General features: G+C 48.4%; 1 protein-coding gene across 2 annotated transcripts in view; it reads right to left on the bottom strand.

Moving 5' to 3' along the window:
- Nucleotides 1-24,759, bottom strand: part of LOC148454254 (uncharacterized) — a 53,844-nt gene extending 29,085 nt beyond the window's left edge. The window contains exons 1-7 of one of the 2 annotated variants that reach the window (XM_088461143.1): nt 24,705-24,759; nt 22,704-22,842; nt 21,515-21,772; nt 20,455-20,533; nt 20,240-20,337; nt 19,889-20,096; nt 12,849-14,250 (exon numbers count right to left, since the gene is read on the bottom strand). In XM_088461143.1, coding sequence (XP_088317269.1) covers nt 12,849-14,250; nt 19,889-20,096; nt 20,240-20,337; nt 20,455-20,533; nt 21,515-21,772; nt 22,704-22,781 — 2,123 coding nt within the window. In that variant the 5' untranslated portion in view covers nt 22,782-22,842; nt 24,705-24,759. Of the gene's footprint in view, nt 1-12,581; nt 14,251-19,888; nt 20,097-20,239; nt 20,338-20,454; nt 20,534-21,514; nt 21,773-22,703; nt 22,843-24,704 lie in introns of those variants that run through there. The other variant, XM_088461142.1, reaches the window with a different exon arrangement.
- Nucleotides 24,760-25,237: the final 478 nt, after the last annotated feature.

The following is a 25,237-nucleotide window of genomic DNA, read 5'->3' on the forward strand; positions in this document are numbered from 1 at the left end:
TTAGCCACCGGCTGATCCATCTCTTTATTATTCAATGCCGCTCGTATTGCGGATCGGTGCTGGCACATGCACTTTATAAAAGTCCTGATAGTCTTTCCAATGTAATAAAGTCCACGTGGACAGTTGATGACATATATGACATAAGTGCTGGTGCCAGTAAGGGGATAGCGTATCCGAGATTTAAATCCTGAGTGTGGATGGGAAAAATGCTTAGTGGAAATTAGATAGCTGCAAGTGGTGCAGGATAGGCACTTATAACAGCCCCCAAATTTACACCCCTGCATACACCTAGGTTGTTGCTCTCTGTTCTGGTGCTTCTAACACCATCGGCTAATGCAACAAACTGCTGAGATATAGAACAGAGTGTGCTAGAATCACCAGAGTAGAGAGCAACACCCCAGACTGGATAGAGTGCTAGAATGAACACTATGTGTGTATATATATATATATATATATTTTGAAGCCCTGTATTGCTTTGTTTTCAAGGTCAATGACATACAATTGACAAAACAACTTACTTTATACACATACCCCGCCACGTGCAGTCCAATCGGTCAGCTACCATTGCTTATTTAATTATTGGAGTGCTGCCCTACTTGGACAGTAAATATATATATCTATATGTAGATGTGTGTGTAGGGGTGTATACATATTGTGTGGGAAGTAGTCAGCAACCCGGCAGTCAAAATATTGGCGCACACAGTGATCGAAAAATACACGCTTTAGGCATCTGGGGACCCGGTTTTTAAAACAGAGCGGGTCCTGCAGGACGCGCTGTGTGTGCTATGTCCGCAGCGGCCAATCACCTCCAAAAGCATCTCCTCAACCAATCACTGCTGGCAGCGTCTCTGAACCAATTGCCACCGGCAGTGCCTTATACAATTGCCACCAGGGACCACCTCCTCCTCTCCCTGCCTGCGTTACAGCATACTCGCCATCCTGACTCTGCAGATTCCATCGGCGCCAGCGGACCCTCGGCTTCACCTGTGGTGATTCCGGGCTCCTCTAGCTGACTGCGCTCCATCCCAGAATCCTACATCCCAGCGCTCTGCAGGCAGGAGGTGGACGCTGCGTGGATATGAAGCAGCAGGAGGTGGACGCTGCGTGGATATGAAGCAGCAGGAGGTGGACGCTGCGTGGATATGAAGCAGCAGGAGGTGGACGCTGCGTGGATATGAAGCAGCAGGAGGTGGACGCTGCGTGGATATGAAGCAGCAGGAGGTGGACCCTGCGTGGATGTGAAGCAGCAGGAGGTGGACGCTGCGTGGATGTGAAGCAGCAGGAGGTGGACGCTGCGTGGATGTGAAGCAGCAGGAGGTGGACGCTGCGTGGATGTGAAGCAGCAGGAGGTGGACGCTGCGTGGATGTGAAGCAGCTGGAGGTGGACGCTGCGTGGATGTGAAGCAGCTGGAGGTGGACCCTGCGTGGATCTGAAGCAGCAGGAGGTGGACCCTGCGTGGATGTGAAGCAGCAGGAGGTGGACGCTGCGTGGATGTGAAGCAGCTGGAGGTGGACCCTGCGTGGATGTGAAGCAGCAGGAGGTGGGCCCTGCGTGGATGTGAAGCAGCAGGAGGTGGGCCCTGCGTGGATGTGAAGCAGCTGGAGGTGGGCCCTGCGTGGATGTGAAGCAGCAGGAGGTGGGCCCTGCGTGGATGTGAAGCAGCTGGAGGTGGACGCTGCGTGGATGTGAAGCAGCAGGAGGTGGACGCTGCGTGGATGTGAAGCAGCTGGAGGTGGACGCTGCGTGGATGTGAAGCAGCTGGAGGTGGACCCTGCGTGGATGTGAAGCAGCAGGAGGTGGACGCTGCGTGGATGTGAAGCAGCAGGAGGTGGACCCTGCGTGGATGTGAAGCAGCAGGAGGTGGACCCTGCGTGGATGTGAAGCAGCTGGAGGTGGACCCTGCGTGGATGTGAAGCAGCTGGAGGTGGACCCTGCGTGGATGTGAAGCAGCTGGAGGTGGACCCTGCGTGGATGTGAAGCAGCAGGAGGTGGACCCTGCGTGGATGTGAAGCAGCAGGAGTTGGACGCTGCGTGGATGTGAAGCAGCTGGAGGTGGACCCTGCGTGGATGTGAAGCAGCAGGAGGTGGACGCTGCGTGGATGTGAAGCAGCAGGAGGTGGACGCTGCGTGGATGTGAAGCAGCTGGACGCTGCGTGGATGTGAAGCAGCTGGAGGTGGACCCTGCGTGGATGTGAAGCAGCTGGAGGTGGACGCTGCGTGGATGTGAAGCAGCTGGAGGTGGACGCTGCGTGGATGTGAAGCAGCTGGAGGTGGACGCTGCGTGGATGTGAAGCAGCTGGAGGTGGACGCTGCGTGGATGTGAAGCAGCTGGAGGTGCAGGAGGTGGACGCTGCGTGGATGTGAAGCAGCTGGAGGTGGACGCTGCGTGGATGTGAAGCAGCTGGAGGTGGACCCTGCGTGGATGTGAAGCAGCAGGAGGTGGACGCTGCGTGGATGTGAAGCAGCAGGAGGTGGACCCTGCGTGGATGTGAAGCAGCAGGAGGTGGACCCTGCGTGGATGTGAAGCAGCTGGAGGTGGACCCTGCGTGGATGTGAAGCAGCTGGAGGTGGACCCTGCGTGGATGTGAAGCAGCTGGAGGTGGACCCTGCGTGGATGTGAAGCAGCAGGAGGTGGACCCTGCGTGGATGTGAAGCAGCAGGAGGTGGACGCTGCGTGGATGTGAAGCAGCTGGAGGTGGACCCTGCGTGGATGTGAAGCAGCAGGAGGTGGACGCTGCGTGGATGTGAAGCAGCAGGAGGTGGACGCTGCGTGGATGTGAAGCAGCTGGACGCTGCGTGGATGTGAAGCAGCTGGAGGTGGACCCTGCGTGGATGTGAAGCAGCTGGAGGTGGACGCTGCGTGGATGTGAAGCAGCTGGAGGTGGACGCTGCGTGGATGTGAAGCAGCTGGAGGTGGACGCTGCGTGGATGTGAAGCAGCTGGAGGTGGACGCTGCGTGGATGTGAAGCAGCTGGAGGTGCAGGAGGTGGACGCTGTGTGGATGTGAAGCAGCTGGAGGTGGACGCTGCGTGGATGTGAAGCAGCTGGAGGTGGATGCTGCGTGGATGTGAAGCAGCTGGAGGTGGACCCTGCGTGGATGTGAAGCAGCAGGAGGTGGACGCTGCGTGGATGTGAAGCAGCAGGAGGTGGACCCTGCGTGGATGTGAAGCAGCAGGAGGTGGACCCTGCGTGGATGTGAAGCAGCTGGAGGTGGACCCTGCGTGGATGTGAAGCAGCTGGAGGTGGACCCTGCGTGGATGTGAAGCAGCTGGAGGTGGACCCTGCGTGGATGTGAAGCAGCAGGAGGTGGACCCTGCGTGGATGTGAAGCAGCAGGAGGTGGACGCTGCGTGGATGTGAAGCAGCTGGAGGTGGACCCTGCGTGGATGTGAAGCAGCAGGAGGTGGACGCTGCGTGGATGTGAAGCAGCAGGAGGTGGACGCTGCGTGGATGTGAAGCAGCTGGACGCTGCGTGGATGTGAAGCAGCTGGAGGTGGACCCTGCGTGGATGTGAAGCAGCTGGAGGTGGACGCTGCGTGGATGTGAAGCAGCTGGAGGTGGACGCTGCGTGGATGTGAAGCAGCTGGAGGTGGACGCTGCGTGGATGTGAAGCAGCTGGAGGTGCAGGAGGTGGACGCTGTGTGGATGTGAAGCAGCTGGAGGTGGACCCTGCGTGGATGTGAAGCAGCAGGAGGTGGACGCTGCGTGGATGTGAAGCAGCTGGAGGTGGACCCTGTGTGGATGTGAAGCAGCAGGAGGTGGGCCCTGCGTGGATGTGAAGCAGCAGGAGGTGGGCCCTGCGTGGATGTGAAGCAGCTGGAGGTGGGCCCTGCGTCGATGTGAAGCAGCAGGAGGTGGGCCCTGCGTGGATGTGAAGCAGCTGGAGGTGGGCCCTGCGTGGATGTGAAGCAGCTGGAGGTGGGCCCTGCGTGGATGTGAAGCAGCTGGAGGTGGACGCTGCGTGGATGTGAAGCAGCAGGAGGTGGACCCTGCGTGGATGTGAAGCAGCTGGAGGTGGACCCTGCGTGGATGTGAAGCAGCAGGAGGTGGACCCTGCGTGGATGTGAAGCAGCTGGAGGTGGACGCTGCGTGGATGTGAAGCAGCTGGAGGTGGACGCTGCGTGGATGTGAAGCAGCTGGAGGTGGACCCTGCGTGGATGTGAAGCAGCAGGAGGTGGACCCTGCGTGGATGTGAAGCAGCAGGTGGACCCTGCGTGGATGTGAAGCAGCAGGAGGTGGACGCTGCGTGGATGTGAAGCAGCTGGAGGTGGACGCTGCGTGGATGTGAAGCAGCAGGAGGTGGACCCTGCATGGATGTGAAGCAGCAGGAGGTGGACGCTGCGTGGATGTGAAGCAGCAGGAGGTGGACCCTGCGTGGATGTGAAGCAGCAGGAGGTGGACGCTGCGTGGATGTGAAGCAGCTGGAGGTGGACCCTGCGTGGATGTGAAGCAGCTGGAGGTGGACCCTGCGTGGATGTGAAGCAGCTGGAGGTGGACGCTGCGTGGATGTGAAGCAGCTGGAGGTGGACCCTGCGTGGATGTGAAGCAGCTGGAGGTGGACGCTGCGTGGATGTGAAGCAGCAGGAGGTGGACGCTGCGTGGATGTGAAGCAGCTGGAGGTGGACCCTGCGTGGATGTGAAGCAGCAGGAGGTGGACCCTGCGTGGATGTGAAGCAGCTGGAGGTGGACCCTGCGTGGATGTGAAGCAGGAGGAGGTGGACCCTGCGTGGATGTGAAGCAGCAGGAGGTGGACCCTGCGTGGATGTGAAGCAGCTGGAGGTGGACGCTGCGTGGATGTGAAGCAGCTGGAGGTGGGCCCTGCGTGGATGTGAAGCAGCTGGAGGTGGGCCCTGCGTGGATGTGAAGCAGCTGGAGGTGGGCCCTGCGTGGATGTGAAGCAGCTGGAGGTGGGCCCTGCGTGGATGTGAAGCAGCAGGAGGTGGACGCTGCGTGGATGTGAAGCAGCTGGAGGTGGACGCTGCGTGGATGTGAAGCAGCTGGAGGTGGACGCTGCGTGGATGTGAAGCAGCTGGAGGTGGATGTGAAGCAGCAGGAGGTGGATGTGAAGCAGCAGGAGGTGGACGCTGCGTGGATGTGAAGCAGCTGGAGGTGGAACCTGCGTGGATATGAAGCAGCAGGAGGTGGACGCTGCGTGGATATGAAGCAGCTGGAGGTGGACCCTGCGTGGATATGAAGCAGCTGGAGGTGGACCCTGCGTGGATATGAAGCAGCTGGAGGTGGACCCTACGTGGATATGAAGCAGCAGGAGGTGGACGCTGCATGGATATGAAGCAGCAGGAGGTGGACGCTGCGTGGATATGAAGCAGCAGGAGGTGGACGCTGCGTGGATATGAAGCAGCTGGAGGTGGACCCTACGTGGATATGAAGCAGCAGGAGGTGGACGCTGCATGGATATGAAGCAGCAGGAGGTGGACGCTGCGTGGATATGAAGCAGCAGGAGGTGGACGCTGCGTGGATATGAAGCAGCTGGAGGTGGGCAATGACCCGGTGGGGGACAACACCAGGAGGAAGGAGGTAAACACTGCCCCAACTGTTATCTACTCTTACCCCACTCCTTGCCCCCAGTACTGCCCAAGCTGCTATCTACTCTTACCCCACTCCTTGCCCCCAGTACTGCCCAAGCTGCTATCCTGACCCCCTCCCTAGCCCCAGCACTGTCCCCGTATTGCCTGCCCCTAACCCCCTTTTTTCCCCCAGTTCTGCCCTAGCTGCTATCTACCCTTACACCCTCCATACCCCTAATACTGCCTGCCCCTAGCTCCCTCCTTGCCCCCCAGCACTATCACAACTGCTGTCTTTGCTTACCCCAACCTACCCGTGGCACTGCCTGCCCTTACTCTCCTCTACCCACAATTCTACCCCAACTTCTTCCTGCCTATACCCTCAGCTCGACCCCAACTGCTGCTTGCCTTTAACCCCCTCTATGCCAACTGCTACCTGCCCCTAGCACTGTCCAACTGCTGCTTGCCCTCACCTCCCATAATATGTGATGGGACCCAGAAATAGTGGAGTAGGACCCCAATTTTTAAAAGTGAGGGGGCACTGGGACCCACAATTTTGTTCACTCAGCGCGATCACTGGCACAGAGTGTTCCCGCTAGGCTGTTTTAGCATAGTGCTACGCCCTGCCCCCTTTTAAAATGGCAAAATGTAGCCTGCCCTTTATATCAGCACCCACTAAAACAGTTGCCCTGAGCCTTCCCAGCCACGGGCCACAATGTGAGGGCAGTGCTGGGCACGCCGCCAATTGTAACAAATTGGAGGCATGTCACAAGGGCACACACCCTCCCCATCCACACTCCCTGCTGGCACTCTCTGCACCCTGCCCTCAGTCTAGAGGCTACACTACACAGACCAGCCCCAATGGATGATTGTAGGTTTTCCATATTCCACAGACCCTTTATATCTTCTGCAATGTGGATCCTGAAATGTGAGTGACCTCCAGGGTGTATGCTCCCATAGCACGGTTATACGAGACCACAGTACAGATACCATACACCTAGTTTGGCTTTGTCTTGGATCAGTAAGACTGTAGAGAGGTGGTCTGAACACTAGTCTGAAGTACTAGATTAGCTGCAGTTGAGTATGCGATGCACTGGTTCTTGTACTTTGGAAGTGGACACTGAGTCTAAAATGGCTCTGTTGTCTTCATAATCTGGGTTGGTTATATTTGAACCAAATTGAAAGCTTTTATTTCTGAGGCCACTGCTGGAATAAGTTCCTTGCTGCCAGCACCTTTAAGCCTAGCGTCCTAGCTTATGCCGCGTTTGTCCCTACAGTGGGGTGTGGGTTCAGAATTCCAGTTTGCCATTTCTCTGCTTCCCATGGAAAGGCTGCAGCACGGTAGATAGGATTGGGCAGCAAGGTAGCTAGCTCCCTAGCCCTCTGACATACGTGACTGGCATGAGATCCTTTAGGGTATTCCTGTGTTGAGGGACTACATGTCGTTTATTCTGGGAAAGCCTCTAGGTTCCTAATTGTCCTGCTGAAATGATAGGAGTGGGAGCACTTGCAGATTGTCATCAACGGCATTTAAATGGGATTATTTCTGGGTGTCTATGGACTCCAATGATAAATACGTTCACTTTCCAATCTGGAAAGGCTCGATTCCCTCTTCAGATTTGCTGTTCAGCTCCATGTCTTGGGCCCTATCCTCCAGACTAGCCTCAGTACTCAAGGTATTCAGCAGGGCCATGATGTTTATTGACACCGTTTTTCGATCTCGGGGTGTCGGTCTTCCTTTATATAGAAGGCCTGCTAATTAAGTTGAAGTTCAGTCACTCATGTTCTATAGACAGCCCAGACCTTGGAGGCTCTTAGGTAATTTCTTATTTTTAAGAAGCAAGGCCTGCTATTTGACATGCATCAACAATGGAGGTGCTTCTGGAGGATACAGTCTCCTTGCTACGTGGACTGATTAGGTCCCTGATGTCTTGCAGTCAATTTAACTCACATTTGCATGAGGACCCTGGGGAGGAAGGTGTCCATCTTCAATTTAGTGGATTTTTTAGAGGATTATTTACAGGAACTCCAGATTGAATGGATTTGAAATTGGAAAGAGTCCAACTAGCTCTTGATTAGCTATTCAGGCTTTCCCTAGAGGTGTGTGTCTCTCCACTGGTGGATGCAAGGTGACAATCTCAACAGTGGGTCTCCATCAGAAACTGGACAATTGTGGTAGAGATGTCAGCCCTCATGGAGGGGGTGCCATTCCTCTTAAATTCTAGTTACAAGAGTTTTGGGCTCTTGAGGAGTCAAAGATCTTGATCCACATGCTGGAGTTTAGAGCGGTTTTTCATCCTCTGACCTCCATTGGCCAGATCTGGCAAGTGAGGGCCATGAAGTATCAGTCCATCAGCGCCATCAATGTGGTATACATTAATCTCCAAGAAGCATCACTCGTGGTCTAGCCATGAGAAAGACGAACAGGATTATGCATTAAGTATAAAGGTTCAAGCCATCACAGATTTTTTCGTTTCCAGGTGGAAAACTGTGGAGTAGACTTCCTCAGCAGATACACCCTTTATCACAGGGTGCTCCACCTATTCAGAGTTCTTTCAATAGCTGGTGGATAGCTGAGGGGGTAACCAGATGTCTGCATTAGGTGAAGCTCTTTTGCTCCTAGGTGAGGGGTCTCGAGACATCAAGGTTATTGAAGCTTTAGTCTGATATAACTGTTTGCTCTTGCAGCTATTCAGAGGACACAGAGGAGGCAGTGCACTGGGCAGGAAAGTTTAGCATACCTAGACTGTAGCCATCTATACCAGATATTGTCAAATTTGGAGGTATTTTTCATGGGTGACCAGGAAAACCCAAGCACTAAATTCAGGACCCAAGGTGGCCTTCCAGGAGTGAACCACACGTACCTTAGCCAGTGTGCAGAGCTTTATAACATACTGTCTAGTGTGTCTATATAGAACATAGACAGTTAACCCCCCCTAGAGGGGTATCTAAGCAAATTCAGTATCTTGATCTGGTTCAGATTTTTCATTTGGGTGTAATCTGTTTGACATATGCAACTCACCAATATACAAAACAAAAATAGGGGGCCTTAATTCTGCAAAAATTGTCGAAAAAGTGACTAGTGCTGAGAAGTTCAAACAAATCCTAAAATCTGTCCGTTTGCTCTTTTTTTACATAAATATGTACAAACCAAATAAATAATATATATTATTTAAAAATTTGTGAATTTATTTATCTAACAGACAGCGTAAAAACACATCTATTAAGAATAAAAAATACAAAATAAATTAAAAATAGAGAAAAAAGGTTAGCATACTCAACTTGGTATAGAAGATTAACTACATGCTGGAAAGGTCTCAGTCCAAATAGGTTCCTCAGCATCAGGTATGTGGCTACTTCTCCAAATGAGGTACAAGTAAGTCTCATATATGAGGAAGGTAAGTATCCTGTATCCCTACGTGTTTCAGCCTTGATTGGACTTCTTCAGGGGTAATACAGTAAAGAGAGGAGCTCCACTAAGCTACGTTAAATACTGGTTGGATAGTGTGTAAATCTAGTGCAATTTGAATGTCCACTTGGATCGTCAGTGCACAATCCAGAACTTCCGGTAGTCTTATAGCGTACCTGGTCTATCTCTGATGTGTATTACTAATCCCAGAAGTGACGTCACCATGTTATCCGGGAGGCCGGCCAGCAGTGAACCGCATATGGAACACACGAACCGCCTGGCCGGAAGACCGGAGTTAGCCAATTCTTAAGTGCCGTATATCCTGGAAGTGATATGGCCGCCTCACCCGGAAGTCTGTAAACGATTGAAAAACATAAGCCGCTGAATCGGAAGTCACGAGCGGCGGTTTCCATAGTAACCAACAGGGGGACTAACTGATTCTTTTCAAATTTATATTAGTAGTCCATTATTCCAAGGGTGAATAGACATTAAAATACAGTCTTGAACAAGTACCCAGTCCTTATTGATCTTGTCTAAATATAAGCTCCACCATTTTGTTGGTTGGATAAAGTAGATAGATATTTTGACCAGATGATGTAAAAACCCTTATCAAACCATTAACAATAAATTCACAGCAGCCTTAAAATAGTATAACCAAATGTTGCACCAAGTACTTTACATACCCTCAGTGTTCTATATATCTAGCATAAATAATAAATACAATACAAAGATACCAGTATTAAAATATTGTAACATATGATAATTCATACCTTTTCAATGTTTCATACCAATGTGGTACTTGAAAAAGTACATTTAGCATGAAACAGTGGGCGACCAGCAGGGTACTGGAGATTTGGAGCACAAAGTGGAGTCCCTTCACCACTGGCCATTAGGAAACCCCTGGAGAACATCTAAGCACCAGCCAGACCGCCAAAGGATAAGGTGGGGAGAGTCCGGGCTAGTTAGGCTCTGCCACCTACATTGATCCTTAACAGCAGCACTGGATGATTCCTATATCCATGTTTTCTGATCGTTGAATAAATAGCATTTTTAGTGCCTATATACTGTTATGTATGCCCTGGATGCAGATGAATCCCAAGTCACAGAATATAGCAATCAACTCAGAATGATGTTTATTGAGAAAATACAATGGTCTGGGACTGCAGGTAAGCATAATAATGCAGGTATTTGTAAAAAGCAGGATACTAGAAACTGCAAGAATACTGATAATGCAGGTACATTTCAAAATTCAGATTTGAGAATGCTGATATTCTTGGTATGGCAGATATACTTGGCAGGGATGATCACAGAAGCTTACATGAACACAGGTCCAGCACATGAAACAAGTCCAGTAACATTGGTGAAAGGCAGAAACATTAATGACCCAGCAAATGAGTGCTGGGATCAGGCAGACTTAAATAGGCAGCTGTCAGGTGTAGTCCATGCTGGTAACGGCACCTCTGGTCACATTCATAACTACAGCTCACATAACAGGAGTAACTCACAGTGCGGAATATATTTTCTAAACATTTAACTAAATGAGCCAAGTAAAGCAAACATCAACCTGCAATTAGCTTTAAAATGGAGATGATCAGTCCAGGCAGTTGGGAGAGCCAAACAAGCCTAGAGGACTCCGACCTGACACTCAAATAAGGTTGTTCAAGGTCCCAATATAGACTCAAGTTCCACCTCTATTCCTATAGAACATTTTAAGCTCAGCCACTTTTCAGCAAAGTCTCTCATAAAATGACTTTAACCTTTGGTGAACTTGGTGGGGTGTGACGTACTCCAACAAGATTTAAACTCCTATAACTGTTTAACAAAAACTGTGTGCAAATTGCTATTTTGTGTAGCTAGAGTTTCAACGTTGCCAGTTTGCATAGTGATGGCAATTTAGTGCGTTCAGCTCTAATGTAGCGAGTACAGGTGCGTAAAGTGAATGTGGGCATCTCATCTCAAGATTGATCTTATTAAGGCTGAGTTGACTACGTTCATTTCAATTATTTGTAATTGTCCATAACTTTAATTTGTTACTAATAATTGTGATTCAATGTGTTCCAAAGATCTTTTTCAAAAAAGCTGTTACTAGAAGCCTTATAAGTTTAGTGCATAAAGTTTTATTTTTGCTTTCTTGTTTTAAAAGATTAAGGAGTGTATTCCTTTTTTATTATTTTGTTTTATTTTTATACTTTGAGGGACAAGAATGGATATTATGACAGTCAGAATTTCTCTCGTACTAGATTAGTATGCTTATGGTGAAGTATAGCACGGGGTATGAGATCCCCCACATGGTTCGCCATAATGATTTTTCTCCACCTGGTTCACGGAAGGTTCATTCCACCACACAGAGGTCATCAATATAATATAAGAAAAATATCCAGCCCAAAGTTCTACTACAGACCCAGCACCCATCTGTAATAGCCAGGATGGGTGTAGCTTCCAAAATTACTGCCCACAAGGACTAGCTAAATCCAAGTCTACAATAAGTAGGGAATAATCTGAAATACCTCTGGTTTAATATATTCAACCAAAGATATTTCGAAAGCAAAATGCGAGAGACCAGAGCCAGGTCAATCCTCAAAAAGGAGTGATAGGTATGTGAGATACAAAAATATTGGCTACACCAGGACATATTACTCACCGAGCATCAACCCAGCCAAGACCTGTCACAAAATGTGTAAATCTACCTCTTCCCTGCAGAGGAGAAGCAGAGGATTCATGCCACCTATACATGGTAGGGTCTAAGATTATTAATGTCTCCTAAACCTAGCACAGAAGTGGTAGGAGATTGAGTCACAAACTCAACAGCTCTCTTCAATAAATTATAAGGTAAGGGTGGGGGGACATAAAGAGCCAGGATAAAGAGTCAAATGTATTCTGCAGACATGTAAAACATACTTCCCGCTGGGTCTTTTCAAAAAGAGTTCAATACAAAATGTACAAAAACTCCCTTAGATGAGGACATGTAAGATGTATGACACGCACAGGCAATCCATGGATTTTTGAGGGAAAGGAGGTTACAGCCAATTAAATAAGTTTCAGTAAGACAAGTTTGAAAAAGATCTGTGCAGCATCCTCTTTGCTCAGATAAGAGAGAGCGAGCACGGTCATATAATGACACTAATATACACATAATGCAACTGCTTCCGGAGCCCCCACATATAGGACAGTCCTATACTATTGCTGTGTCCTCTTTGTGTACCAGCTTTTACTATCTTGGTTATGTTTGAGAAACTACAAGTGATTCTGAGGTGTCCATATCTTAGACGCATGACTTACGGCTGATGGGAGTGACTGCGTCTCAGCTGGGCGTCCACATGTAGGTTGTGTCATGGCGGCTGATCTAGTCAGTGGAGAGTGGCAATTAACCACCAAGAATTGTGATTGAGGGAGGTGACTAGAATTGCACCCAAAGTACATACAGCTCAAAGTTAGAGTCAGTTAAAAGTAGGGATGTGCAGGCTCGGATAGGTTCGAGTTTGCACGTGGAGTTCGGATTTTTCCCTCCAAAAAAACGGAACTCAGAACGAGGCAAAACGTCATCTTACATGGACGAACATCATCATTCCTGGACAAAAGACCAGGAATGATGATGTTCGTCCATGTAAGATGACGTTTTGCCTCGTTCTGAGTTCCGTTTTTTTTGAGGGAAAAATCCGAACTCCACGTGCAAACTCGAACCTATCCGAGCCTGCACATCCCTAGTTAAAAGCCTCACTTTCCTCCCGGCTCCTGGAATCATCACTCCAGAAATGTAATTGAGGGGAGGTTTATTGCAGGAACTTGTCTGTCAGGTTTGAAAAGCTAATTAACAAATACACAAGAATTCAATATGTACAGTAACTAAATGAGGCCATCATGAAAAAAGTGTGAAAAGGTCAATAAAGAGCCTGTGACAGGAGAAATACTATGGACATGGAAATGGCTTCTCACCTATGTGAATTCTCTGATGTGTGACAAGATGTGATTTCTGTGTAAAACATTTCCCACACTCAGAACATGGAAATGGTTTCTCACCTGTGTGACTTATCTGATGTGTTATAAGATGTGATTTCTGTGTAAAACATTTCCCACACTCAGAGCATGCAAATGGTGTCACACCTGTGTGACTTCTCTGATGCCTAACAAGTTCTGATTTCAGTGTAAAACATTTCATACACTCGGAGCATGTAAACGGCTTCTCACCTGTGTGACTTTTTTGATGTGTAACAAGATATGATTTCAGAGTAAAACATTTCCCACACTCAGAACATGGAAATCGTTTCTCACCTGTGTGAGTTCTCTGATGTATAACAAGATATGATTTCAGAGTAAAACATTTCCCACACTCAGGACATGGAAATGGTTTCTCACCTGTGTGAGTTCTCTGATGTTCAATAAGATTTGATTTCTGTGTAAAAGATTTCCCACACTCAGAACATGGAAATGGCCTCTCACCTGTGTGACGTCTCTGATGTCTAACAAGATCCGATTTATTTGTAAAACATTTCCCACATTCAGGACATGGAAATGGTTTCTCACCTGTGTGACTTCTCTGATGTATAACAAGATATGATTTCTGTGCAAAACATTTCCGACACTCAGGACATGGAAATGGTTTCTCACCTGTGTGTGTTTTCTTATGTTCAACAAGATTTGAGTTCTTTGTAAAACATTTCCCACACTCAGGACATGGAAATGGCTTCTCACCGGTGTGACTTCTCTGATGCGTAACAAGATGTGATTTGTATGTAAAACATTTCCCACACTCAGAACATGGAAATAGTTTCTCTTCTGTGTGACGTCTCTGGTGTATCACAAGTACTGATTTCTGTGTGAAACATTTCTCACACTCAGAACATGCAAATGGTTTCTCACCTGTGTGAGTTCTCTTATGTTCAATGAGATTTGATTTCTGTGTAAAACTTTTCCCACACTCAGAACATGGAAATGGCTTCTCACCTGTGTGACGTCTTTCATGTATCACTAAATTTGATTTATATCTAAAATATTTTCCACACTCAGAACATGGAAATGGCCTCTCACTTGGCTGATGGGTAATAGGCTTTGTGTGCTGTGTAAAACAGTTGGAATCTATAGAACATGGAAATACTGTATCTACTGTATGAGATGTAACAGAAGCAACAATATCAATTTTTTTAGAACACTCCCCATAATCAGAGGGATCAGGTGATATATCTGCGCTGTGAGGTACTGGGTGTATAATTGAGGTAATTGGGTTTTCTCCTGGAGAATCTCGGGTAATATCATCATCTATTTCACAACTTTGAGTTATAAGGAGATGATCCTCTGAGACATTCCGGCTGCTACATCCATCTGCTGGGAATAAATTACATATATGGAAATATACATTTTTGCCCACATCAAGATTCATTTTTCAATACAGTCTACGTTGAAATGTCCCCAAAAATCATTAATTTGGCACCGTAATATACTGATATCACTAGATATAAATATACTGTATATACTCATGTGCTAGAAAACTGAGACAGCCGCTTCCATTCCAGTACAAAACACCACAACCCCACATGAAATTGTATCTTCCTCCATGGAGGTACTCTATCTAGGCAGATATCTCTGTAATCCGTATAATTTGCAGTGAAAGTAGCAGCATATCACGAGTGGCTCTTTCAGGCTGGAGAAGTATTCCGAGGTTTGGTACTATAAATTGGCCTCGGTTTGCCAGATTTGAACCCAATAGAACACGTGTGATGCCAGGTTCTTCCACAGGTGAATATGAGGGAATTGTGGACCATTACTCAGGAGGCCTGGTGTACACTATCTACACAGCACTTTATAGAGCTTGTGGAGTACATGCCCCATCGTGGAAAGGAGGAACTAGGTGTTACTGGATGGGTGTCACCCTTTTTCTGGCACATGAGTAAGTATATATCAATAATCTATTATCCACAAATGAAATTGAAAATGAAAGCAGGTGAAACAAATGCTGCTGCCTCCAGGCTTGCAGGGAAGAGGTGAAATATCTATGATCCCTTCTGCAGTAAATGAGTTATAGCCGTTCTGCAGTGCAGAGATGTCACATAATACAGTATATACAATAAGGCTGGCATGTACTATAGATATTTATAGCAAAGATGCATATCTCTCTGGGACTGTGTGAGACTTGCAGGATCGAGATAAAGTAGGCACAGTCCCGTAGGATGCAGCCTGCCTGCTGGAAACAAAATAAATAATAACCATACAGGCTATGGAAGCAGCCTAAGAAAAAACTGCTGGCTCCTTCGAGCTCTTAAAAACAAATGAGTCGGGTGAGGTATAGACGGGGGAGGAGCACAGTCAAGGTCAAAAAATATTTAAAGTGTCCGGGCTCCACTCACCACCATCTATTCCCCAAAGTCCCAGTGTCCCTCAGTAGAAGTAGGCGAAAAATAAAAGGGCTATTGTGGCAACAAATCACAGAAAATATTAATGCTGGAGACGGGAGAAATGCATCACGACACATCCAGCCAACCTGCGCACGGCACTGTGCAGCTGCAGGCCAGTCATAGTGCCCACGCTAACCACTGTGAAAGTACGAAAGCGATGGGCTTGAGAGCGCCTGAGCTGGACCTTGGATGACTGGAAGCAGGGCACCTGGTCCTAAGAATTCAGCTTTCTGTTGCATCCAGTGAATAGACGGGTACATGTGCATTTACCTAGGGAAGATGTGGCATCAGGATGCATTCTGGGTAGAAGACCAGTCGGTGGCGGGAGTGTGACACTTTGGCCAGTCTTCTGCAGGGAAACACTGCATCCGGCCATTGATGTGGATGTTGACGCCTATCTCAAACCTAAAAATCTTTAAATGGCAACAGTATTCTCCGATAGAAGTGACCTCTTTTAGCAGGATATCCGCCCTGCCACCCGGCACACATTGCTTGAGAATAGTTATGGTGTTGTCCTGGCCTCCAAATTCCTCGGATATCAACCCAATTGGGCATCTATGGACCATGTTTGATCCGCAGTAGCTCCACCTCACAATATAAAGTAGATAAAGGTCCATACCGGTAACATAACATCCTGGTACCAGACAACACCGGACACCTTCAGAGGCTTTGTAGAGTCCATGATTCAGTGGGTCAGAGTTGTTCTGATGGCACATGTTGGAGCAACATTATATAAGGTAGGTGGTCAAAATGCTTTGGCTCTTCCAGTGATTGCGCTTAGCGAAAAACAAATGTGGGTCCCAGGGACTTCTCACTTTAGAAAATTGGTGTCCTACTCCACAGTTTCTGGGTCCCATCACAATTTGTACTTTTGAGCTCCCCACATGCCCTAAACATATTGTACACTATGGAAAGTCACACTCATATGTTCAGTACAGTACTTATAAATACATTGTCTTGATCTTGCATAGCAACCAAGTGCAATGCTATGAGCAGAGAGGGGGCTAAGGGTAGGCAGGAGTTTGGGGCAGGTGGCATCTTGGGCAGTGTTTGGAACAGGTAGCAGGTAGTGTAAAAGGGGTAAGGGCATGCAGTGCTGGGTGTAGGAAGAGGGTAAGTGCAGACAGCAGTTGAGACAGTGCTGGGGGCAAGGAGGGGACTAGGGCAGGCAGTACTGTGGGTAGGTAGGGGTAGATAGCAGCTGGGGCAGTACTAGGGGGCAAGGAGGAGGTTAGAGGCAGGCAAAACTGGGGGCAAAGAGGGGGTCAGGATAGCAACTGGGGTTAGAGATGGGGTAAGGGTAGATAGCAGTTGGGGCAGAGGTTACCTCCTGGAAGCCCCCCGGCAGGGTCACTGTTGTCTAGCTTGAGCTGCAGCCCCTGCTTTTCTCTCAGTAGTAGAGCTCCAGCTCCAGTTGAGCTCCAGCTTCCCGGCAGCCTGCATGCACAGAGCTGGCTGAAGGAGTCGGGGATGCAACGCAGGCTGCTAGAGGGGCCCGGCCCCACCAACAACGCTGCTGCAGCTAAGGGCGATGCCTGATGCAGAGCCTGGAGAACGGAGAGGCATGCTGGTGAGAAGGGACAAAGACGGAGGTCTCAGGCGACTGCGATTGGATGAATGAGGAGACACTGCCAGAGGTGATTGGCTGCTGCAACGCACATACACAGAGCGTCCAGATCCACAGATTAAGGAAGCCTAGCACCTTAGTATTGTTCTATCAGTGCTGGGTTCTGTGTCTGTCTATATGCAGGTAAGTAGTGTGGATGGAAATTATTTGTACCTCTACTGCTTTATGGGAAGAGGGGTCTTCATCTCCAAGAGTCCTGTGTCCCCTTATCCATATGAGACGTGTTCAACCACATGGTGATCTCTCCACAGGGCAGAAAGGTCTCCTGCGTTCAGTGTATCTTGGTAACAAGTGAGCAACAATAAGGAGACTTATCTCTTACCTAGTTAATTCCTTTTATGCGAACTCCATAGGGGACAAAGGGAATACGCTGGGGTATAGGACAGACAGTGGAGTCTGGGCACCAAACAGTTAAAGCTTTCTCACTCCAGCAGCCCAGGCTCCTGCTCCCCTATACCCCTCCCCCAGCCCCAGTAAGGCAAGTCAAGTTAGCAAGCCCAAGGCAGGAGCGAGGAGAAGGAGAAGGAAGACCAGCACACCCACAGACACAAACACCTGAAGAGACAGGGAAACCAAAAACTGAGGAAAACCCTGCAAGCCAGGTGCATCAGGGTGGGCGCCCTGCGTCCCCTATGGAGTTCGAAGAAAAGGACTTAACCAGGTGAGACATAAGTTTCCTTTTCTTATTAGGGACTACACTGGGACGTCCCAAAGCAATTCTCCTAAGGGGGGGGAAGCTTCTAAACTGTGCTGAGAACCCTCTGACAAAAAGCCGCATTCCACATTCCATGGAGGTGAAGGTGTCGAAAGACATAAAAACGGATAAACGTGTGAGCAGAAGACCACGTGGCCACCCTACAAAACTGCTCAGAGGAGGCGCCACAATGAGCTTCCTAAGAGGTACCCACCAGCCTGGTGGAATGATCTGTCATCATGGACGGGGTAGGAAGGACTGCCACCACGTATACGTGGCAGATGTTTAAACTGAGCCATATGGCCAAGGTCTGCTTCGTATCCGGCTAGCCACACTTTTGGAAGCAATAGAGGATGAAAAGGGAATCTGACTTCTGGATGTCCCTGGTACGTTCCACATAGATCCGGAGGGCCCTCACAACAGCTTAGAGAGGCCTACTCCGCCGATACCACCGGAGACTGAAAAGCCGGGACCACAATCTCCTGATTGAGGTGAAATCTGTAGACAACCTTCGGAAGGTAGCCTAGTCTAGTCCAAAGAATGGCCCAGTCTGAGTGAAAGACCAGAAAAGGAGAGCGACATGACAACGCGCTCAAGTATGACACTCTTCAAACCGAAGCAATATCCAGAAGGAATATATAGTCTTCCACGTGCTCTAACAGAAGGTCCACCAAGTCCAAAGGCTCAAAGGGAGATGACTGAAGAGCCCGAAGCATCAAGGACAAATCCCACAGAGCCAACAGAGAAACAACCAGGGGCTGCATGTTGAGCACTTCCTGAAAAAAGGTACAAAAACCGGCATCAAGGCAATCTGTCTCTGAAAAAAACCCGAAAGGGCCGAAACATGCACTTTTAAGGATGAAAGACAACGACTCAAATCCACACACTCCTGTAGAAATTAGAGGACTCAGGAAAGCCAGAAGCATCTGGTGTTAAGGACCCTGGAAGAACAGCAGGAGAAGTATGCCAAACCCGTTGATACATTCTAGCGGACAAGGGCTTCCGCGCACTCAGCATTGTACGAATGAATGACTGTGAAAATCCTTTAGCTCTCAAAAAGGATGTCTCAAGAGCCACCTCATCAAAAAGAGGTGGGTCGCATCCGGGTGGAAGCACAGGGCCCTGAGACAGAAGATCTGGCCTTGAAGGTAGACGCAGTGGAGCGTCGATTGAGAGGCTCAGAAAATCTGAGTACCAAGCCTTCCATGGCCATTTAGCAGCTTCCAGAATGACGGTGCCGCCTTCTCACTTTCACTTGCGGAGAACCCTCGACAGAAGCGAGATCGGAAAGAATATGTACCGAACCGTTAAGGCGTCCACCAAAACAGATCCCAGGTCTCTGGAGCAAAACACGTACCTTGCAGTTGTGCCAAGACGCCATCAGATCGATGCCCGGTATGCCCCAGTGATGAACTGGATCTGGGGCTGATGGTTCCTGATGTATGCGATACACCTGAGAGTGTGGGGAGGAGACTGGTCAGATCTTTGGGCTGATAACACACAGTGACATGATGTGAGGGGGAGAGCAGGAGTATAATAGGGGCTGATGGCTCCTGATGTGTGAAATATACCAGAGAGTGTGGGGAGGAGACTGGTCAGATCTCTGGGCTGGTAACACACAGTGACATGATGTGAGGAGGAGAGCAGGAGTATAATAGGTGCTGATGGCTCCTGATGTATGAGATACACCAGAGAGTGTGGGGAGGAGACTGGTCACATCTCTGGGCTGGTAACACACAGTGACAACATGTGAGGAGGAGAGCAAGAGTATAATAGGGGCTGATGGCTCCTGATGTATGAGATACACCAGAGAGTGTGGCGAGGATACTGGTCAGATCTCTGGGCTGGTAACACACAGTGACATGATGTGAGGGGGAGAGCAGGAGTATAATAGGGGCTGATGGCTCCTGATGTATGAGATACACCAGAGAGTGTGCGGAGGAGACTGGTCAGATCTCTGGGCTGGTAACACACAGTGACATGATGTGAGGGGGAGAGCAGGAGTATAATAGGGGCTGATGGCTCCTGATGTATGAGATACACCAGAGAGTGTGGGGAGGAGACTGGTCAGATCTCTGGGCTGGTAACACACAGTGACATGTTGTCAGGGGGAGAGCAGGAGTATAATAGGGACTGATGGCTATCTCCCCCACTGAAGAGATACATTTGCCCAATTAGTTTATACTGACAGAGGGTGCAGGCTAAAATATTGGGCAGTGAAAATATGTAATTATTTTCTGTAATACTCACCTGTGCTGATATATGTAGGGATTTCCTCCTCCTTACACTGCTGATCACCCCTCAGATACGTCTCTTTTTCTCCCTCTATATCTTCTGCCTTAATATCAGTCACATATGTCTCTTCTTCTCCCTCTGTATGTTCTGCCTTAATATCAGTCACATACGTCTCTTCTGCTCCCTCTGTATCTTCTGCCTTCATATCCGTCAGATCTTCAACCTAAATAACCCATAAAATAATACAGTCGGATTTCATTGAGAGTAAACAGTATAATATCAGTGTATAAGACACACACAGATTACCTACAGATCATATAGTGACAGTCACTTTAGGATATTGGTGAGACCCTAAATCCCACCTACTTGATGCTCCTGTGGGATCCTGTGATTCTCCTCTTTACAATCCTGTGAATATAGAGGAGGGGGACATCTTTCTGGCGTATTTCTGTTAATGGTTCCATCTGTAGGAGACACACAGAGACTGAGTACATTGTATATATGTGATTATCAGGTGATGTGTATATAGGAGGCCCCCATACCTGCTCTCTCCTGTACAATAAATCACAGTCTCCTCTTACCTAGTGAAGTGAGGGGCCGGTGATTCTCCATCATCACGTCCTTGTACAGACCCTTGTGCTCCTCTATATACTCCCCCTCCTGCATGGAGACATAGACAGTGACATCCTGACACCTTATAGGAACCTGACACACACAATGATACAGTCATCACCCAGACACATCCCCTGGTGTTACTGTATAATGTCCCATTCCCTGCAGTCACCTCTCCGGTCATCACCCAGACACATCCCCTGGTGTTAATGTATAATGTCCCATTCCCAGCAGTCACCTCTCCAGTCATCACCCAGACACATCCCCCGGTGTTACTGTATAATGTCCCATTCCTAGCAGTCACCTCTCCAGTCATCACCCAGACACATCCCCTGGTGTTACTGTATAATGTCCCCTTCCCAGCAGTCACCTCTCCAGTCATCACCCAGACACATCCCTGGTGTTACTGTATAATGTCCCATTCCCAGCAGTCACCTCTCCAGTCATCACCCAGACACCTCCCCTGGAGTTACAGTATAATGTCCCATTCCCAGCACTCACCTCTCCTGTCATCACCCCGACACATCCCCCGGTGTTACTGTATAATGTCCCATTCCCAGCAGTCACCTCTCCAGTCATCACCCAGACACCTCCCCTGGTGTTACTGTATAATGTCCCCTTCCCAGCAGTCACCTCTCCAGTCATCACCCAGACACCTCCCCTGGTGTTACTGTATAATGTCCCATTCCCAGCAGTCACCTCTCCAGTCATCACTCAGACACATCCCCTGGTGTTACTGTATAATGTCCCATTCCCAGCAGTCACCTCTCCAGTCATCACTCAGACACATCCCCTGGTGTTACTGTATAATGTCCCATTCCCTGCAGTCACCTCTCCAGTCATCACCCAGACACATCCCCTGGTGTTACTGTATAATGTCCCATTCCCTGCAGTCACCTCTCCAGTCATCACCCAGACACATCCCCTGGTGTTACTGTATAATGTCCCATTCCCAGCAGTCACCTCTCCAGTCATCACCCAGACACATCCCCCGGTGTTACTGTATAATGTCCCATTCCCAGCAGTCACCTCTCCAGTCATCACCCAGACACAACCGCCGGTGTTACTGTATAATGTCCCATTCCCAGCAGTCCCCTCTCCAGTCAGCAGCTGAATGATCTTGTTGATGAGTTCCAGGATCTTCTGGTCATTGTGTCTCTCATGTATCAGTGAGTGAGGTGGAGACACCAAGATGGGGCTCTGGGTCCTGCTCAGTCCTCCTGACACACGGGGATGGCTGCTGGGTGTCTCACAAACACTGGATGTCTTCTTCACTACTGTGTAATCCTATGTATTGGGGGAGACACCAAATATAATTTCATACACTCCCAGATCCTTTCACCTCCCCAGTCATGTCCCTGTATTATTACTATAGATATAAGTGATGTCAATGTGACACTCCCAGATCCCCTCACCTCCCCAGTCATGTCCATGTATTATTACTATAGATATAAGTGATGTCACTGTGACACTCCCAGATCCCCTCACCTCCCCAGTCATGTCCATGTATTATTACTATAGATATAAGTGATGTCACTGTGACATTCCCAGATCCTTTCACCTCCCCAGTCATGTCCCTGTATTATTACTATAGATATAAGTGATGTCACTGTGACACTCCCAGATCCCCTCACCTCCCCAGTCATGTCCATGTATTATTACTATAGATATAAGTGATGTCACTGTGACACTCCCAGATCCCCTCACCTCCCCGGTCATGTCCCTGTATTATTACTATAGGTATAAGTGATGTCACTGTGACACTCCCAGACCCTCTCACCTCCCCGGTCATGTCCCTGTATTATTACTATAGATATAAGTGATGTCACTGTGACACCCCCAGATCCCCTCACCTCCCCAGTCATGTCCCTGTATTATTACTATAGATATAAGTGATGTCACTGTGACACCCCCAGATCCCCTCACCTCCCCAGTCATGTCCCTGTATTATTACTATAGATATAAGTGATGTCACTGTGACACTCCCAGATCCTCTCACCTCCCCAATCATGTCCCTGTATTATTACTATAGATATAAGTGATGTCACTGTGACACTCCCAGATCCTCTCACCTCCCCAGTCATGTCCCTGTATTATTACTATAGATATAAGTGATGTCACTGTGACACTCCCAGATCCCCTCACCTCCCCAGTCATGTCCCTGTATTATTACTATAGATATAAGTGATGTCACTGTGACACTCCCAGATCCCCTCACCTCCCCAGTCAGCAGGTAGATGATCTCCAGGGTGAGATGTAAGATCCTGTCAGTCTTGTGACTTCCATCCTTATCCATCCTCAGTGAATTAGTGAGAGTACCGAACGTGTGATAAAGACTCTGGTTCCTCACAGCAGGACTATCAAGGAATAAATATATTAAGTATAATACACATCATAGAGAACACATGTAATACAGTCATATATGTAACACAGAGTAGCCATGACCTCTTCCCTTCTCCTAGCCATAGAGCCCTGGTCAATATTTGTCATACATTCCTGTGACCCAACCTATAAGGCTCCTCAGATTCCAATACACAAGACCTATTTGCTTTCTGTAGTTTTGATTCTAACACCCTGTATTTCTCGCAACCCGTGCAGTTCCTCTTTTCTGCCTGGGGTGTCACTCTCTCCTCTGGTGCTTCCAGCACACACTGGTCTGTTAATCAGAAGTTTGTTACATCAGCTGAGTGTGCTAGAAGCAACAGAGCAGAGAGAAACACCCCAGGCAGAAAAGAGGAACTGCACGGGCTGTGACAGGAGCAGGGTGCTAGAATGATCACTATTATTGTATTTTTACCAGACACATTTTTAGTGCCATTTGAACAGTAAACACTTTACACAGGTCACACTAATTTCACACACCACAGGCTGCTCCCCCTGTATAATAATACTAACAGGACACCACATGCTGCTCTCCCTGTATAATAATAATAATAACAGGACACCACAGGCTGCTCCCCTGTATAATAAATAATAATAATAATAACAGGACACCACAGGCTGCTCCCCCTGTACAATAATAATAACAGAACACCACAAGCTGCTCCCCCTGTATAATAATAACAGTACACCACAAGCTGCTCCCTCTGTATAATAATAATAACAGGACACCACAGGCTGCTCCCCCTGTATAATAATAATAACAGGACACCACAGGCTGCTCCCCCTGTATAATAATAACAGTACACCACAAGCTGCTCCCTCTGTATAATAATAATAACAGGACACCACAGGCTGCTCCCCCTGTATAATAATAATAACAGGACACCACAGGCTGCTCCCCCTGTATAATAATAACAGTACACCACAAGCTGCTCCCTCTGTATAATAATAACAGGACACCACAGGCTGCTCCCTCTGTATAATAATAATAACAGTACACCACAGGCTGCTCCTCCTGTATAATAATAATAACAGTACACCACAGGCTGCTCCCCTGTATAATAATAATAACAGGACACCACAGGCTGCTCCCCCTGTATAATAATAACAGGACACAACAGGCTGCTCCCCCTGTATAATAATAATAACAGGACACCACAGGCTGCTCCCCCTGTATAATAGTAACAGGACACAACAGGCTGCTCCCCCTGTATAATAATAATAACAGGACACCACAGGCTGCTCCCCCTGTTTAATAATAATAACAGGACACCACAGGCTGCTCCCCCTGTATAATAATAATAGGACACCACAGGCTGCTCCCCCTGTATAATAATAACAGGACACAACAGGCTGCTCCCCCTGTATAATAATAATAACAGGACACCACAGGCTGCTCCCCCTGTTTAATAATAATAACAGGACACCACAGGCTGCTCCCCCTGTATAATAATAATAGGACACCACAGGCTGCTCCCCCTGTATAATAATAACAGGACACAACAGGCCACTCCCCCACTATAGTAGATATCACAGGTCTATCCCACTGTATAGTGGGCACCACAGGCTCCAGTGTTGTATAGTAGGCACTAAAGGTTGCTCCCCTATAAAATAGAGCACTAAAGGTTGCTCCCCTATAAAATAGAGCACTACAGGCTGCTCCCCCTGTATAATAGAGCACTACAGGCTGCTCCCCTATAAAATAGAGCACTACAGGCTGCTCCCCTGTATAATAGAGCACTACAGGCTCCTCCCCAGTATAATAGCGCACTACAGGCTGCTCCCCCTGTATAATAGCGCACTACAGGCTGCTCCCCCTGTAGTAGGACATTATTACCTGCTGCTGCCGGACAGTCTCTTTGTTTTCTTTTTGGAAGAGACGCGGAGATGGATGTACAAATGACTTCCTGCGGGTGGAACGCACTGGGCGGAAGTTATGTGGAACGCACAGAGTGGAAGTCCTGGTGGAACGCACAGGGCGGAAGTAAGTGTGGAACGCACAGAGTGGAAGAGTTGGTGGAACGCACAGGGCGGAAGTAAGTGTGGAACGCACAGGGCGGACGTCTGAGTGAAACGCAAAGGGCGGAAGTCGAGGTGGAACGCACAGAGCGGAAGACAGGTGGAACGCAAATCAGGTATATTTAGGTAGAAAAACTTCCCAGGTAGATCCCCATCGCAGGAACAACCCTTCTGACGTCATTCGCTGGGCGGGGTCGGGCGGGTGTCAGACTAGGCGCTGGGGTGACCCGGGGCTAGTATTATATACAGGGGAGGGTCAGTATTAGGTATATACCGATATATATATATATATATAATATATATATATATATATACATATATACACACACACACGTAGCTGCCTTCCCTACA

Source organism: Taudactylus pleione, unplaced genomic scaffold (assembly GCF_031769625.1).
Source record: "Taudactylus pleione unplaced genomic scaffold, aTauple2 ptg001020l, whole genome shotgun sequence".
Lineage (NCBI taxonomy): Eukaryota > Metazoa > Chordata > Amphibia > Anura > Myobatrachidae > Taudactylus > Taudactylus pleione.